Here is a 17,931-nt window from a genome sequence, read left to right as displayed (position 1 = left end):
TGTATCAAACCAGGGCATCCTGTATTTAGGGGCAAGTGTATGTTGGCCTTGAAGATAATAAAGTTTTGGAGATGTGTTTCTCTGACCTAGTGGATGGATCTGTATTTAAGTGGAATTGGTCTTCTGGAGTCACAGGGCTCTCAGCCCTAGTGAAGGTGCCTACAGAAGGCAGCACAGGCTAACGGAAACCTCTATCGTAGCAATGTTCCTGTTGAGAATAATAAAGCGTGCAGTTGGTAGTCCCAAGGGAACTTACTTCCGTTTGCTCTGTTTTCTTTCGGAAATTACTGCTTTAAAGATAGATTTGTTTTTTTTAATTTAAATATGAATACCAGTGTGTTTCAATTTCTGTCAGAATAGTGACATGACCCCCATTATACCCTACATATTCTTAGGCATCTGATGGAGCACTCATGCAAATGTATGTGTAGTGCTTTGCAAAGGTCAGTGCTTGTGTTTAAGTTGTTAGAGGTCTGATGTCTCATACCTGAAGATCCAGAAGCCTGACTTTCATTCCCTAGCAGCTTGAACAGTTAGTTATTCCTATGCAAACTAGAAGTAAAATACAACCAACGTGAACAGAGAGTTCAGATTTGGTAGTACTGCACTGTCCCAGTGGAGGAGTAGGTGACTATACCGGGTACTGGCTGGTGGAGAAGCAAATTGGAAGCCTGTAAGTATAGGTTGTCACTTTTGTCCTTCCATTTTATCTGTGTTGGAGCCTGCTGGATTGGTCCCTTTCCCACAAGAAAGGGTTTAGTGTTCTTTTTATTTAATTGTTTATTTACCTATTTGTATTTAAAGTGCTTTCATGTTGAAGCAGACTAGCCTTAGATTAATATTAAGTGAAAAAAAAGGTAAAACACCAAACTATAATTAAATATTAGTAGGTAAGGCATGAAGATACGTAGTTCTAGTCCAGCTACAGCCTGTGTCAATGTTCATCAGTTGTTTTTAGTGACAATGTTTCAGTATCTCCTGTTAAGGGATGGTCAGTCTGGGGAGATATGGATCTAGATAAAAAGGGATGGGTCCTTTAATACACCACCTTTCCGTTTTCACTTCCTTTCTAAAATCCACAGAATGCAGAGTATTACTAGACTGCAACATTCATGAATAGTTTGAAGTGGGTCTATTTGGTGTTCCGTGTGGTTTTCATCCTTTCCTCTACCCTCCCTGTTTTTACTGTGGAACTAGTACACGCAGACAGTAGCCACGATTAAGATGCAGTTGGCTACTTAATACTGATCTTCACCAGCAAGTGCTGTATTCTGTCCTCTGTGAACAACAGCGATGCTACTGGCAGCGAGTGGCAGCCTTTTGTAGTGAAACGTCCCATGGCATTTGCTGAACTTCCAAGACACTGTTCTGCAGTCCAGTAGACAAACAGATACTTGGCTATCATGATGTGCTGCTTAGTTTGTTTCTGTTGTTTAATGTTCTTACTAAGTGGTTTAAATATTCCAGTTCAATGTTGTGCTGTTTTCAGAAGCAATGCTATCAATAATGTCTTTGGGAGGTTCTCTGTGTAAGGGAGCATAGAGTGGTGGGCCCCAAAGGAGAATACCTTGCTGTTTCTGTTATGTGTTATCTTCACGATGTTGAAATATTTTAGTTTCCAAACTTCCAAAAGCTTTGGGACTGATGTGGTCAGTTACAGGGATTGCTAAGTCATATCCCTCTTGTATAGTGCCTCATGCTTTCTATTCACAGTGAATTATTCCCTCTGTATTGCAGTCACGTTTGGTTTTCCCTCAGAAGCTGTTAAATACCAATACTTTATGAAAATAAAGCAAAACAATCATCCAGTTGATTTTTATATTTTAGTCAAAACCCAAGTTTTGGCATTGATTTTCTTGCTAGGTTTATAAAACAGTGCCTACAAAATACCAAAAAGTTGCTCATAAATACTGTATTTCTATGTCTCTTAGCAGTTACGTAGCTCAGCCCTCTACCACCCTTCTGCTAGAAAATTCTCATGAGGAAGTAATGGAAGGAGACAGTAAGTTAAATGACTGAAGGGTCAGTTCAAGTTTTTATGTTTTCTTTTCTGATTTGTAATCATTTTGCATAAACAATGCTTACTTCACTGTGTAGTACAGTATATGCGTGAGTTCAGTGTCTTTTTATGCATTTCACTCTACAGTGTGGTTGAAATAGTATATGTTGACAATTTCTCTATTATAAGATGGAGTTTTGTATTTCTGGTCAGCTTTTCTAATTTGTATTTCTGTTTCAAGTTGTGGGCAGCATATTTACACATGCTCGCTTACGTGACTTATACATTAGATGGCTTTTGAGCTTCTTGTCCGTTTTTTCTCTGTAACTGCACTTAAAGCCATGTACGGTAAGAAAGAGAAGATGACATTTTTCAAAGTGATTATTGTTAGTGCTAAGAATACAGGGACAGATTGTTTTATGTACATGATGATACCAATGCAGAAATTGGTTCTGAGGTGGTATTAGCTGTGATAAGAGAATTTAAGGAGTGTCTTAGTACCACTTGTGTTCAAGTGCTTCCTAATCATATATTTATTAGAAGGACTGAAATCATACAAGCAACCAGAGGCTGGCTGCAGTTCAGCTGCTGGCTGTTTGCACTGCTGATGGAATTTTCCCCAAAGGGTAGGGGCAGTTCACACGCACACACAAACACGAACCGTGGACAAGATGTGCAAGCTGGCTTTCCATGAGTTTTGGTCATTTCAAGCTTTGAAGTTACACAATTGAATGTTAAATAGAAAGGTAATCTTGAGGAAATGCATGAGCCTCATGTGTTATCATTCCACTGCAACTCGTAGCAGCTACAGATATTTTTCTTTCATTAATTCCATTTCTCAAACTTCATTGACACATATACATCATCTTTTTTCATATGAAATTTCATGACTCTGCACTGTTAAACCCTTCATCTTCCCAAGTGTCACATATGTGAAGGGGTCCAAAATGTGGATGCGATTTAGCTTAGTATGTGCTTTCGGATAACTCCAACAATTTGAACAGATGATCAAAAATATTTTTATTTGAGACCTATTTAATTCATTCATCTTAGTCAAGAGGAACCTTGTGAATAAATAAGTGTAAGGTCAAGACTGTTTTTCAAAGCTGCCCTGAAGTATTTTGAAGCTTTTTTCTCCCAAAACTGGATAGAAATTGTACATCTGTAATCTAGAAGAAACCTAAGCTTGTACCATGTCTTAGAACTGTAAAACTCTTCAAGAAGTATCTGCATCATCACTGAGTTCCTTAGCTTTTGTCAGCATTAAAAATGACTGCACTGGGCACCTTCAGTAGGTACACGGGTTTAACTGCAAAAGCTGAAGAATTTTGCAGCAGACTGGCGTGATTCTTGTAGAGGTTTCCTTTTTTCCCCATGATACAGGATTGATTCTAAGAAAAACGCTGAAATCAGTGCAGATATTTCCATCATCAGGGATTTTGTCCAAGGCCTGTATTATACTCTTGCATTTGAGCTGGAGAGTACAGCAGTTCGTTACAATAGCAAGGTCTGGGGATTTGTTTGCCTTTTTTTTTTTTTTTTTTTTTTCACTGGCACCATGCCTGTTGTGCAGATTCTGAGTACCAGAGCAGTGATGCAGCCAGGTGCTGAGGTGCGTGGTATGTTTTTTGCAGCTTAGAGCTCAGCGACTGTTTCCGGAGCATTGTAGTTACATGCTGAAGTAATTATTTCAGCATTTTGAGGTTGAGGTGCCTTGTCTTCTCTGGGATCCATGACTTGCTCAGGAGGGCAGGAGACCTCCACTCTGGAAATGGCAGACCTCCTGCGAGCCTTGGGAGGCCGATTCTCCTGGCTCTGTTGTGACAGATCAGAACAGTTCTGATACTTTACAAAACGCAATTTCTCTGCACGTGGAGGAACCAGTTTTCAGAAAAACAGTAGACTGGCCATCTCTGCATCCTGAATACTATGTTATTAAAATAACGTAATTACCTAATGAGCTAACTATTGGCATTTTTCTTTTTCAATATGAAGTTTTCTGGGTGCTGTGTTTATGCCAAGAGGTACTTAATACAAGCCAGCTTTTTCATTGTTAGTCATTAGATAACAATAATGCAATAGAACAAACCTGCTGTTTCCTGTTGCTTCCTGTGTTTGTATTTTGCACTTGACTCTTGACTGAAGGAGCCACCCTTGTCTGCGTATCATCAGTTTCATTGGACTTTTGTAATTCATTTCACTTTGTCATTTAAGTGTTCTTGCAGTTTGCTTTAGATGTTGCTCTAGTCTACATTTTCATAGTGTCTGGGTGCTTCTGTAGTTGCTTTGGGGTTCCATCTCTAGAGGAGTATTGGTGAATTGCCCAAAAATACTTTTCGATCTTTGGAAAACATTGTAACACTTTATTTCCACACGTTGCTGCTTCTCTTGTGCAGAAGATCTGTACATCGCCAAAATTCCACTCAACTTCTTGTGTAAGCACTAAATTTAGAAGTAAATGTTATTCAGATCTCTTTTGTAGGACTGTCTGCATGGCTGAATTTCATTGTATTTTGATGAACACATTCTTTTAAATTCAGATCTAATCTTCCCTCAAATCTTAACATAATACAAAGCAACATTATAACACAGAAACATACCTCTATGTACAAATGCAAGCATTGTCATTTCCTTCCAGGTGTTTTCTGTGTTCTTACAGAGCTCGCTTAAGCACAGGAAGAAACGCTGCTAGAGATGTTCAACAGTACAGCTACTATAAATAAGCTCTCTTTCCAGTGGCATTACCACCATACTGCACCGCCGTCACATGGTGGGTGGCAGCTCATTGAGGAAACGTTCCTCTGTAGGAGCAGCCTGAGGGATTTCATTTAGGTGTTTCTGCACCTTCTCCGTAACAGTTGCCATTTCTGGAATAACCTTCTCAAACAGACTTCAAGATATCAACCAAGTAGGAGTAGGTATCTTACTCTCCTGAGTAACCTGGGCAGGCATTACAAGTGTTTAAGCCTCAGATTGCTGGTCAGTGAACTTCAGCATACCAGCTAATTTTAGAAGAGCCAGTGTTTATTACATACAAGGAACATAGTTCTGTAATTTTATATATACACTAGGAAAGAGCATTATTTATTGATTCTGCAGATCCAAAAGATATGCAGTGTAAGCAGCAGTACTGCAAGGAAAAAAGACCCCAATTGTAAATATGGGGACACCTGCTGCTGCCCTTACATTGCAGTTACACCTGCAGGGAACTCATTACCTCTCAGTCTTTGAAACTGTTTATCTACATCTTGCCCATTACGACTAATGCTTGTAGAGTATGGGCCAGTAAAACTTACTAGCATCAGTGGTTTCCTGTCTCATTTCTTTAGGGACTTTCTTTTCAAGATTTTTTTCTTAAACAGGACAAGTGGTTTCAGAGAGTGGGCAAAAAAGGCTATACCTTACCTTGTTGGTCATGGAGAAATTTGTACCTTAGGAAGACTTCATGGGCATGGAACCTATATTCAGATTTGGAAAGAATATTCCATAAGAAAGATAAAGGTATTGTCTTTTTGTTTTGATAAAAGTAATAATTCTTAATGATTAGCTTGCTGAGTTAAGGCTCAGTTTGTTGAATGTTTTCTGTTCTTATTCATATGAGTAAACTCGGTGAGTTAAATAGGACTGTATGACTACAGCTGATACACAAAAGTAACTTCAGGAATCCATCCTCATGCTGCACTAATTTCTAACCTTTAAATACCCTTTAAATAAAGTAGTTGAAATAAACCAGTTAATTTAAGGGATTTTTTTTTCCTTTGGCTGTGAATTAATTTGGGTATTAGCCAGCATTTGTTAAAATCACATTCAAAGTAGAGTTATGTATTGCTCGTGGACTGTGTGATTGAGATGGAAAACCTGTATACTGTTTAGATAATGTTATACTTCCTTAGACTACATTTTAAACCTCAGTAACATGAATGTTTTTTGTTCTTTTTTTCCAGAGAGAAGAGGATCCAGGACATTTTCTTCTTTTCCATTTAAAAATTGCTGAAAAACTACTAAATAAATTATTTCTATTTCTCAAAATAAACAGTTTTCTACCTGCTTTCTTACGCAATCCTTTTAGTACCCAAGATGAATGAGGCATTGTATGTCTGATTGTTTACGTGTATGTGACACAGTGTAAGGAGAGCAGTATGATAAGGACTACCCTTGTCAAATACTGGCATTTATTGCTGAATTCAAGGAGTTTCTCATTTACCTCGGCTGTTAGAAACTTGTGTTCTGGCATCCGATGGGCAGGGAGATTGAGAGATTCTACCTAAACACTGAATTTCTCCTTAGAGTCAAGTGGAGAGGACCGTACAAGGAGTGCTTCAGAGAACTTGACTGGAATGCCAGTTTTTCTTCACAGGCAGGCTGGACACCAGCATGAGGATGATTTAGCAGCCCTCTTCAAGAGGGCAGAAAGCTGATTGCTAGGGAGCACTAGGCCCAGGGTGAGTCTGTAGTATGTTTAACTCAATAAGTATACTTATGAGTGTACTTACATGATACTTAACTCAGGTCTCCAGCATGAGGGTTTAGGCACTTGTCCAGGAGCTGGGAGATCCAGCCTGTTTGGCAGCACCTGAGCACCACTTCTGCTGCCTGTACCCGATGTAGGGCCATGGTGGTCAGGCTGAATGTTTACTTCTAGATCCTCGAAGAATAATTTTTTGCACAAGAGGCATACTTACCTTTGTCTTGGTGTAGCAAGCACAATAATTTTCATCTTTTCATTTTTGAATTGTATTTTTTGAAAGCTGGGTTCCTTTTTTTCTATTTTTCTGCTGTTAGAAAATTGTGCTGTTCCTCCTGGAATTACTGAATGATTGCACTGGAATGCTGAAATCATGCAATTCTGTTGGAAGATTAATGAGGTGTGCTTTCTTTTTCCAGAGTAAATTCTAAAAGGTGGAGATCACAGGAGACGTACACAATTTGTTATTATGGTTTATATTTTGCTTTGGGTGAATATACTTTATTTCACCGGGAATATGGTAGATGTGAAAAGTCATTTGCCCTTTTATATAGGGGCATATACTGTTTATTACTAATATCTTTCTTTCTTAGTTTTAATGTCTACCAAAAGCATTGTAAATGTGTTGTCCATATTTATTTAAATAACTTTTGCCCATAATAATATTTGAAATTGACCCCCCTACAGCATCAGTTCTTCAGAGAGATGCACATGCCACATTTTAAGCACTGTGAGTAGTCCCGTTGGCTGCAAAGGAACTGCCCAATGCATGAAGTCACTTAAGTCTTTTTAGGAGCAGGTCTAATTTTTTGCAGTGTTGAATACAAAGAGATTAGCATTGTTATCTTTATTTTGAAGGAGCAAGTGAATGTTTGTTTTAGATGCAATTCACTCACTTTCCCAGGAAGACTTGTAAAAATTTAACTTTGCAAAGGTAACAGAGTGATACATACCTACCAGCTTCACCATGTCTTCTTGACAGTGTTGTTTCTGTGTACCGTATGCCAGCTCACAGTTTTTTGCAAGGCTTTTTTTTTTTTTATATATAGATAGGCAAATGCACACACACAGCCACCTTGGTGAGCTGTGCTGTTGATATCTCTTCCTTTGACTGAGATGCTATATGGGGGGCCTGAGCTCTAGCTGCTTGTATTGATTGCAGCGATAGCCTTCTAGCCATATTTTACCTAATGTGTTCCCGGTGCAACTGGCCTTTGCGTTCATTCTTGGAAATGGCCGTTTCTCAAAAGTGAAAAAAAAATTACTCGTGCATGAATCAGCCATTCTTGCTGGACGTGATGTATTTTCATGCCTAGTACCTGCAGCCTGAAAAACAGTGTTTAAATCGGGGCCTCTGGAAGAGGGCAATTGAACGTGGAGGTTGGGGAACCACTGAAAGGAGGTGGCTGACCTTGTACTGGGAACAGTAGGAGTGGGAGCCTGTGCCAAGCATTTCTTGGAGCCTTTACTAACAGGCAGCAGACTCAGCAGCTCCTAGCTTCCATACTTTGCCTTCACTCCTTTCCGTACTATTTAGATTCTTTGTAAAGAATTTTTTGAGCACAGGCCCTTCCTTTATCCCTCACCCTACTTTGGCTAGAACAGAGCATGTGAAAAAACTTAGCTGTCAAGGGATTTTAATTTTTAGAGTGGCATAACACAATCAGTTTTATTACACAACTAAATAGTTCTGCATTGATTATTTCATCTTCTTTGCATGTCCAAAAATATAGTGAGATGTCTCTCATACCTTATCCATGAGACTAGTTTTGTGGACTTCTGGAAGCTACTCGTGCACAGTGAACAGGATAAAATGTATTTATGTACAGCTCTTGAAAACATCTGGTGTAGTGCTCCTGGGATCACCTAACCGTATCAAAAAAAGGGAAGCCAAGCTTCCTAGTATGCCTCTTTATACTCAAGTTGGTATAAGATAAAATATAATATATTTTATAATATATTAACATCAAGGACTTTTTATCCAATGTAGTAATTATTTCTGCACAGCATTAGCACAGGGTTGCTTAGTCTCTTAAAAATTATTCAGAAGGAATATTTCCTGGGAATGTAGGTAAGTATTACCAAAGACAGGATTTGTTCTTAGGTATTCCTAGTGACTTTTTTCTGAAACTGTGTTGAACTTCATATTCTGGCATGCAGTTAACACGTGTGTAGGTGGACCTAAGGGCAGACCTTCAGACTTCAAACTTACTGAGGTTTTACTGTGAGCATCAGAACTAAAAATGTCACAGTAAGCCCTTCACATTTAATGCAGATAAGTTGAGTTTAGTATTCCAGCCACCAATAACAGTGGCAGGTTAGTTATCTCACTTTTTTTTTTGCCTTTGATGTGGATGCACACGTGTGCAAATCACAGATGCATGTCCACCTTGAGCCACCTTTTCATTGTTGTTTGGAACTGGCAAAAGACTATTTTGGAGATGATGACCTTGCTCTTTTTTCTTTTTGATAGGAGTTTCTGTCTCCTGGGCTTACAAGAATATAGCTATCAAGGAGAGTGGAGGGATAGATTATATTTATGGGCTTAAACCTACACAACACTGAGAAGACAACCAGTCTGCTCAGCCGTGATGATATCCCCTAAGCTTTTTAACAAAAACCTCCTTGCAGTACCTTATTCTGTTGTTGTTTCCTACACAACTGAACAGTTACCTCACATGCAATTAAACTGCCGAGTCTTGGGGGAAAAGCTGCATTTCATGGTGGATGGAGTGGTTATATGAAAAATAAAATTCCTAAACAGCTTGAGGGTTTTCAGGGTGAAATAAGAATATCGGTAGAAACTTTCTATATTTATGAATATAAAGTTAAATACTTTGTTTTGTATTGCATGATCCAATGTCAGAGCTATGATTTTAGCACTGTTACAGCCTTCTTTTAATGCTACTTACCTATCAGAAGACTGTAAAATTAAAAACAATACATCTGCTGTGCCTTCTTGAAACTGTGCGTTAAGTTTGGCCGTCACAGCTAGAGTGAGCTGTAACAACTTGTTACTCCCCCATCCTCATCAGATCTGCGTGTTGAGATCCAGCTACATGTTACTGCCATCCTTCATAACAAACAGGATTAGTTATTGCCGTAGTGCATTTCTTTTTCTTTTATTCCCAATTGACACAGGTTGCGGTAGAGGAGAAACAGGTCCATACGCTACTATGATGGGATCAGACACCTTCATGGTGTTAAATGCCAGGTTAAATGCAAGGTAAAATGCTGACATCGCCTAAGAAGGAGCGTTCACAAAAGCTAACTCAGACCTAGTAGCGATCTTGCTTGGCAGCCTCTTGCCAGTGAAGAGGGACAGGTTCCTCAGGTGACAGCTAAATTAGTCTTTTGCTTTGAATCATTGTCTGGAAGGGTCTTCCTCTCTTCTCCATTGTCTGGACCATTTTCTGGATAAATGAGCTGATGCTCTGCTTTGCAAGTCATGTCCTGTGCTGAGAAGGTTAAGCTAAATTCCCCTGTGGAGTAACTTTACCAAAATTAGTGGCATTCACTGATGGTTGACTATGGCTCCAACGTATTAGAAGATACCTTTTGAATAAAATGGCACTGGAACCCCACTGCCCCTACTTTAGTCAGTTATAAGAAATCCCACTGACTTCACTGAGGATAGGGTTTCATCTGAAGGGTCTTGGGATTTACATGGCATATAATGAAAGCCATGTCAATTTAACAAATATGCAAAGAAAATATTAGACTAGCATCAATAAATAACAAAACATTGAATAAGAATGGGACACCATGCTCCGCTGTTCTGATAAATTAGAGATCCCTCACAACGTACCAGGCAATGGCAGCAGCTTAAAAATTGCTTAACAGAGGAAAAGCAAATTCCTGTAAAATGATACTTGCTTTCTTTACTGGGCTGAGCAGCCCCATTTTTGAAGTAGCCTCTAATGAAACTGTTCAGTCCAAACCGGAGTTGTGAAGCTCTTCAGACTCTTTTTGCTGAAGCAGTGGCAACGGACAGAGTGCAGAGTTAGTCTGTAAGTGATCTGTCCAACATAAATGTGAAGACCTTTTGATTTGTTTACTTTTTTGGCAGAAGTCACCATAGCTTTCAAGTCTCAGTGAAGAGAACTGAACAGAACTGTTCATAGTTTATTTGGTAGTAGCAACTGATACATGAATCCAAAAATAATCCTTACGGATGATTTGTATGCACACTTGATGCTGTCTTCCCAGGTATTCATGGAGCTGATACCTAGGAGAAATGAACCCATGTATGTCACAGGAAACTAGGTTTCATATTGGCAGGTTCTATTGAGCTTAGGGACACCCAGTTCAAAACATTTCTGCTTATGAGAAACACGCCATGCTTTTTTGCGCTTTTTTTCCCCATGGGAGCGTTTTCACACAGGAATCTACTTTGTCTCATGGGAAATCATACAGTATATCTGTAATAGCAAAATCTGTGATAGCAGAAGCTGTAATTTTTTATATGCATCCCTTCATGGATCAGGTTGGGAGGGCACGTAATGTCCAAAACCAAGAGAGTCAGTGAGAGCATTTTTCATGTAACACATGGCTGTAAATACAAAAAATAGTCTAAATGGGAAGCTGTGTAATGTTACAGTGCTTTAACCTCTCCTTTGAGGTGGGGGTTAGATCATTTTAAAATAGTATTCAAAAGTGATTTTAAAGAATTTTTAGAGCTTACTCACCTTACATGCTGTCTTGTGTAGCATCGTTTATTCTAGCAGCTCTGTTTAAATTGGTTGTACTTCTAGAAAAGAATCCTCACCGAATCACTTTTTAAAACAAAACAATTTTTGTGCAGTCCTCAGCATGTAGATCTCTGTGTGTCACAGGAGAGTTTTACACCTCAACGTTTTACCAAAGAAGTAGTAAATGCTTTTGATTTGCTTGCATATGAGAAGTAGTTGGTTGAGTAAGGACCTATTAAGCCAAAAAGATTAGGGGTTTTTTGCCTGCCTATTAATTTCTAATATTTTATTTATTGTTATCAAATAACATAATATTTTATTATTTCTCTTTGTGATTTGTATTATTAAGAGAGCAGTACCACAAGTCTCTTCCAGTGAGCTGTTCTCAATCTGAATTGTAGACTGCATTCAGAACTGGAGCAAGCTTGGTGTTCTTGAGCAATTCTCAATTCAAAAGAACGTGCCTTCTTCCTGTGGGTCTCATTTTAGGAAGTTTTTAAAGGTATACTAGAACACTGTGAAATATATTCCCTTTGTTCTACCTGCCAAAACATGAAAATACGGTCTTTCTCTTTGAAGAGGATGTTTTGATAATGGTCATTGTTATTTGAGCAATTACTGCTACTATTATTCTAGCTTCCACAAGTTTTTCTACCTTACTTTCATGCATCACTAGAAAAATGTATTAATTGAATAAGAACATAATTTATCTGCTGGGTCAAGACAAAAGTCCTTTTAGCCCAACATCCTGTCTCTGACGATGGTAAAAAGCAAATGCTTAGGAAGGAGTGTTAAAATAGACAAGCGTATGGTGTTACTTCCTTTGATAAACCCTTCCACCCTCCAGCAGCCTGTGGCTTAAACCTATCCTGAGAGAAAAATTGCATCACTATCTGTGTGTTTAATAATCCTTGCTATACATTTTCTTCCGTTACTTTGTCTGATTGCTTTCTTGATCCACGGTATTTATTTCTTCCATAATACTGTGTGACACGGAGTTCCATCTTTTAATTGCACATTGTGTAAAAAACAATGTTACAGTTTCAAAGGTAGAATTAAATTTTCATAGCGATAAATACAATTAACACACCAGATTCTGTCCTGGTCAGTCACACTTTAAATGAAGAGTGTCAGCTGGGAGGGATACAGTTGACTAAATGTTTGTATGTCTTTACGTTTCAGTGTTTTTAGCCTATCCAATGAGTAGACTGTGTTAATAAGGATAAAAATATTGCCTTCAGCTACATTAACTTCTTTTCTATTTAGAAGAATGTTAAGCTGGGATGAACCTTAAATTTCACCAAAATGAGCCTTTCGCATTTGCACACAACATCCTCAGCTACTGTATAGTGGATATCAGGTCTTTTAGCTTTATAGAGTTTAGGTCACGGTTGCTTAGGATATTGTTCTTAGAGAGGTAATTAAACCAAAATATTTACTTCTTGCTGACATTTCTAGCTCAGGTTCATTCTAAAACTTCCAGGTAAATAGTTTTGCCTGGAGGCTTGTGAAGATGTGATCTGTCTAATAGATATGGAGGGCTTAACGGTCATGTAAAGATACAGTAAAATAAAATTGATATTATTTGAAATGTTTATTTTCCAGAGCTCCTTTTGTAGGTTAAATGCACAGCAGTGACTTTTCTCTCTGTTATACAGAGGAGCCAATATACTGTTACACACCACACAACTTCACCCGCGATCAAGCCTTGTATGCCAGAGGATATTGTTGGACAGAATTAAAAGATGCCTTGCCAGGAGTTGATGCCAGCCACTGGCCCTCCTTGTTTGAGCATAAGTTCCTACCTTATGCACTGCTGGCTTTTGCTGGGATAATGTACATTCCAGCTCTGGGCTGGGAATTTCTGGCCTCCACCCGACTGACTTCAGAGCTTAATTTTTTGCTTCAGGAGATCGATAACTGCTACCACCGTGCAGCTGAAGGGCGGGCACCAAAAATAGAGAAACAGATTCAGTCCAAAGGCCCGGGGATCACCGAGAGAGAGAAGAGAGAGATCATCGAGAACGCAGAGAAGGAAAAAAGCCCTGAGCAGAACTTGTTTGAGAAATACCTGGAAAGAAGAGGACGAAGTAACTTTTTAGCTAAACTTTATCTTGCGAGACATTTGTTCATCATCTTTTTAAGCATCATACCAATTACATACTTATCCACCTACTATGCTACACAGAAGCAAAATGAATTTACATGTGCATTAGGAGAGCCTCCAGACAAAACGAGCAGCTCCAAATTACACATCAGAGTGAACTGTAAACTGCCATCTGTCCAGCTCCAGCGGATTATTGCTGGTGTAGACATCGTTCTCCTCTGCTTTATGAACCTGATAATCCTCATCAACTTAATTCACCTCTTCATATTCCGCAAGTCCAACTTCATATTTGATAAGCTGAACAAAGTTGGAATAAAGACCAAGAAACAGTGGCAGAAGTCCCAGTTTTGTGACATCAATATTTTGGCCATGTTTTGTAATGAAAATCGGGACCACATAAAATCATTGAACCGTCTGGATTTTATTACAAATGAAAGTGATCTGATGTATGACAACGTGGTACGCCAGCTGCTTGCAGCGTTGGCCCAGTCCAACCACGATGCCACTCCAACCATGCGTGATTCAGGGATCCAAACGATAGACCCAAGCGTTGATCCAGCAGACATCGATGCTAATGAGCAGCTCATCATTAAGAGACCAAGGAAGAAGATGAAATGGATCCCGACTACCAATCCCCTTCCTCAGCCATTCAAGGAACAGTTAGCCATTATGAAGGTTGAAAACCATAAACCCGAAAAACCGAAGCCTGTGCGGAGAAAAACAGCGACAGACAGCCTTATAGCTCCTTTGTTGGAGTCCGCTGCAAAAACCTCACAGCAATCGTCCGCTCATAAAACCGAGCCAAATGCTATCCCAACCACAAGCAGTGAAAAAAAGCACACACGACACTTTTCCTTGGATGTTCACCCGTATATACTTAGTAGCAAAAAACCCAAGCCAGAGATTCAAGCCATCCCTTCCATGCCTACGTCAAAAAGCCAAGAGGGTGGATTTTTAAACCAGGAAGAGAATGTTGTTGTACACGTTACCTCCTCTCTCAAAGGTACAGTATGCTGTAATGCCCATACCACCTCCGCAGACCATAATTTGCATAGCAATCTTCAGAAAATCAAAGCTTATCTGAACTGTTTGAACTACCTTGCTAGATTTTGGCATAGTTAATAATCTTAGGGCTTGCATGCCTCAGAAATAGGCGTTCTCTCTATCAGTTATATGGAGAATAAGCATTATTACAGGTAGAGCTGTACAAAACAGCCTGCAGGCTGTTGGTCCACGTAATTTTTCAGATGTAAGCAGATTTTCACAATTATGAATGTGGTTATGCCCTGCCAAGAAAATGAGGAGAGTTTGGCCTCCGTGATACCCTTCCTGCTCAGCCAGCACCTGGCACATTCAAATCTGCCTTATTTTCAAGTCAGGTGGAAACTGGCATGACAGATGACCAGTACTCTGACGGGAGTGTGTGAGAAACTGTGCTAATGACAGTTAAAGCTCCTTGTAGAAAAAAAAATCTGTTTAACTGTCAGTTCTTAGGGGTTGGCATGTGTTTGTCACGTAGGAAATCACAGCTCAGCTCATTGATACTGTTCTTCTCACAAGAGATGTTTTAAATTGCCTTTTTTCTCATCTGGACCAGAGGATAGTCTGAAGGGTGGGTGCTGATCAGGGATTCAGGAATTCTGTTGTTCCCTTCCTGTGTGGCCTCGCAGGGGATGCTCTTTCTGTGCCTCAGTTCGCTGTGTCTGTCTTGGAAATCCTGTCCCTTTCTTACCTCAAAGGAGTGCTTCAAGTATATCAATAGTTGTTAGGTGCTAGAGTGATGGGGAAGGCCATGTGAGCTCTAAGAAAAGTGACAGATCAGTAGATAAACTGATAGACAGATAGATATCTTCTTGTTTATTTTTGTAAGCCAGTGACATAAGAAGGAAGCACTATGCAGTTGAAGTTGCAGAGAGATTTGTACGTACTTAAAGCAATGGCTCTCATCTCATTACAAGCTAAGACCTCCCTCTGGGCTTCGACAGACTGACAGCTACCGTCACCCCACTGCCCAGCAAAGAAGTGGTTTGAGGTATAAAAGTTTCTGTCACTTCCAAATCCTTATGCTCCTTCAAGCCCTTCAACTCCTCAGTGTGCATGTGAGCTATTCTACAGCATTCCTTATCCACTCACCTGCTCTGATTTCAACTCCTCAAAACTACTGGGGTTTTCTGGTTTTAATTACTTTAATCTAAACTAGTGCTTGAATATTTTAAGGGCAAAAAATAATTACTGTAGTTTTGGGGCTCTGTTACTCCCCATTCCCATTAAAAATTTTCAGCTTTGCTTTTGAGTTAGACCTGCATTGCTGTCCACCAGGTAAGGTAGACTTAAAATTTCTGGAAAGAGACATCAGTTAATGTCAAATTGCTGAGTTCTTTCTAAAGACAAGTGGCTTACAATGTGTAACCACTATTCTTTCCCATTGAAGATATCAGTGCTTTTTGTATTCCATCCTGTGGATTTCAACATTCATAACGTTTGTCAAAACATTAAATCATGACATTTATTAAACACCTGCCAGTCTGTAGAGGAAAAGATATTTTTCAGTTGTTTTTTGTTCATTTTATGAAAATACCATTCACGTAAGGAAGCATGAGCATGCGTAAAAAAGAGCGAGATTTACAAAACCCATTTGTTGTTTGCCCTGTTTCCCTGAGCTTACAACCCTGTTGTTCTGAAACAGTCCTGTCGGGTTTCTCAAAGGGTCCCAAGAAAATTCAGTTTTGGGTCCACTCCTGCTCCCACTGAAATCAGTGGCAAAACTGCTAATGACTTTTATTGGTTCAGGACACTGCTGTGTGATGGACTGGAAGGGTGAAAGACTACCCATCTTTTAACTGGCTGGGTTTTTTTCTTTTAGAGACCCCTCATCCTGCAAAAGAGATCCTATACTCGTCTGAGACATGCAGAACTGTGCCTGCTGCCGGGGCTTTTGTCACATGTAACCACAACCACATAGCCACAACTGCTGCTGCTACGGGTATGACTTTGAACCAGGTCAAGCCAGAGCCAACACCTGCACTGAACTGCAACCCAGCCCACCCTTTGCTGCACATCAACACGCTGTACGAGGATCATGAGGAGGAAGTTTCAAACATGATAGACAATGGTATCCACTCACCGACTGACACCGGGGAAATTCTCTCCATCCCTACCCCAAAGCAGATGAGGTTGGCGACGTTTGATGAACCAATGGCAATCGTGAGCTCAGTGGAGTACTGAAGACCGCGGGCTGCCCAGCTGCGACCTCATGGCCAGGCCCGTGACCACTGCGGTGCCGACCGTGGTCCCCCCAACAGCGCAACTCGCTGCATGAGCATGGAGAGTTTTCACACAGACTATGGCCTTTTGGTAATAACACCAGACGGTTTTTCAGGATCACATCATGAGCACTGTCAGTCATTTGCAAAACAGAATAAAGAAAATCTGGTGGAAATAGACCTTTAACACCAATACAACCATTAGCTCTAGCTCTAAACTATAGCGTCCTGATTTAAATGGGGACTAGCACAATTTATGAACATTGAGAGTCTGATGGCATGCCACAGTAATTTTAGTGAGTGTTTAAATCCTTTGCATTCGGAATCACTGAGTAAAGTTAAAACAACATGGAGGTGAGGTATACTTTTTATTGGCAGCAGTTAAATAAGAGTTTTTTCATAAGCACAGAGGATTTTTTTTCAATTTGGGATTACGAAAAAGTTATATGCAAGCAAAATTTTTGTTTGTTTCTTTCTTTAGCTCACTAATGTTGGGCTTGATGGAGACTTAGCTGGAAGGGCCTTACTACCACCAGCATTGAAGTGCAAAAAGATTGATACCCTCAATCTCTTGCATTTATAAATGAAAATACCTGCGGTATGCCCCGCCCTTTAACAAGCTTATATGTTTGATGGAAGATGATGAAATGAAGAGTTTATTTTTTTAAATATATTTTACCATGGGAAAACTTACTTTAATAACTTTTCAAACCGGGTGTTGCTTTTAACAAAATCTGTAGAAGAGAGTCATTGTAGCTGCTTATTTTTTCATAGTGTATTTATGAACCAGGTTAGAAACTTTCATGGGTGCTTCACTGATACGAAAAATCTTACGAAGGTCGTCACAAAATATCTTACAAAATATGAAACCAGCAAAACTGTTTTCAAACAACACACAGTTAAAGAAGCCTATGAATTTAGGTCTGCAGACTTGGCTAGTCCTTGATTCAGCAAACACTTAAGGCCATGGATGGCACTGAAATGACTCATATGTCTAAAGCTAAGCACACATTGAAGTGGCTTTGCTGGATCTGGGCTCTAGTGCAGGCAGACAATAATCCTGCTATCACTCCGATTCAAGATTTGCCTTCCTCGGCTCAAAGCACATCTTCATGTCCATCTTCCTATAACTGCAGTATGTGTGATTTAATAGAAAACTAGTATAACTAAAACATCTACTAAAAGTGTATCATGCAATAACCATTCTCAGCAAAATGATAGTGAAACAAAAAGTGACTGTGTTAAAATAATATTCCTAGCTGCACTGAGAATTATGGACTATGTGTGTTTGCTTCAAAATTATGCGTAATGGTAGAAAAAAAGTGCAGCACAAATACGGGACTGAAATCTTGAATTTTTAATTTATTACCTCAGACATGGATATATGATACCAATATTTAATGAAA

At 39.5% G+C, this 17,931-nt stretch overlaps 1 protein-coding gene across 4 annotated transcripts in view; it reads left to right on the top strand.

The window, feature by feature from the left end:
- PANX2 (pannexin 2) overlaps positions 1-17,931 on the top strand; it is a 23,736-nt gene extending 5,805 nt beyond the window's left edge. Inside the window, exons 3-5 of one of the 4 annotated variants that reach the window (XM_075428263.1) lie at positions 12,814-14,265; positions 15,221-15,294; positions 16,126-16,211. In XM_075428263.1, coding sequence (XP_075284378.1) covers positions 12,814-14,265; positions 15,221-15,252 — 1,484 coding nt within the window. In that variant the 3' untranslated portion in view covers positions 15,253-15,294; positions 16,126-16,211. Of the gene's footprint in view, positions 1-5,361; positions 5,501-5,943; positions 6,033-12,760; positions 14,266-15,220; positions 15,295-16,125 lie in introns of those variants that run through there. The other 3 variants (XR_012764750.1, XM_075428261.1, XM_075428262.1) reach the window with 3 other exon arrangements.

Source organism: Opisthocomus hoazin, chromosome 8 (genome assembly GCF_030867145.1).
Source record: "Opisthocomus hoazin isolate bOpiHoa1 chromosome 8, bOpiHoa1.hap1, whole genome shotgun sequence".
Taxonomy (NCBI): domain Eukaryota; kingdom Metazoa; phylum Chordata; class Aves; order Opisthocomiformes; family Opisthocomidae; genus Opisthocomus; species Opisthocomus hoazin.
This window is presented reverse-complemented; position numbering and strand designations above follow the sequence as displayed.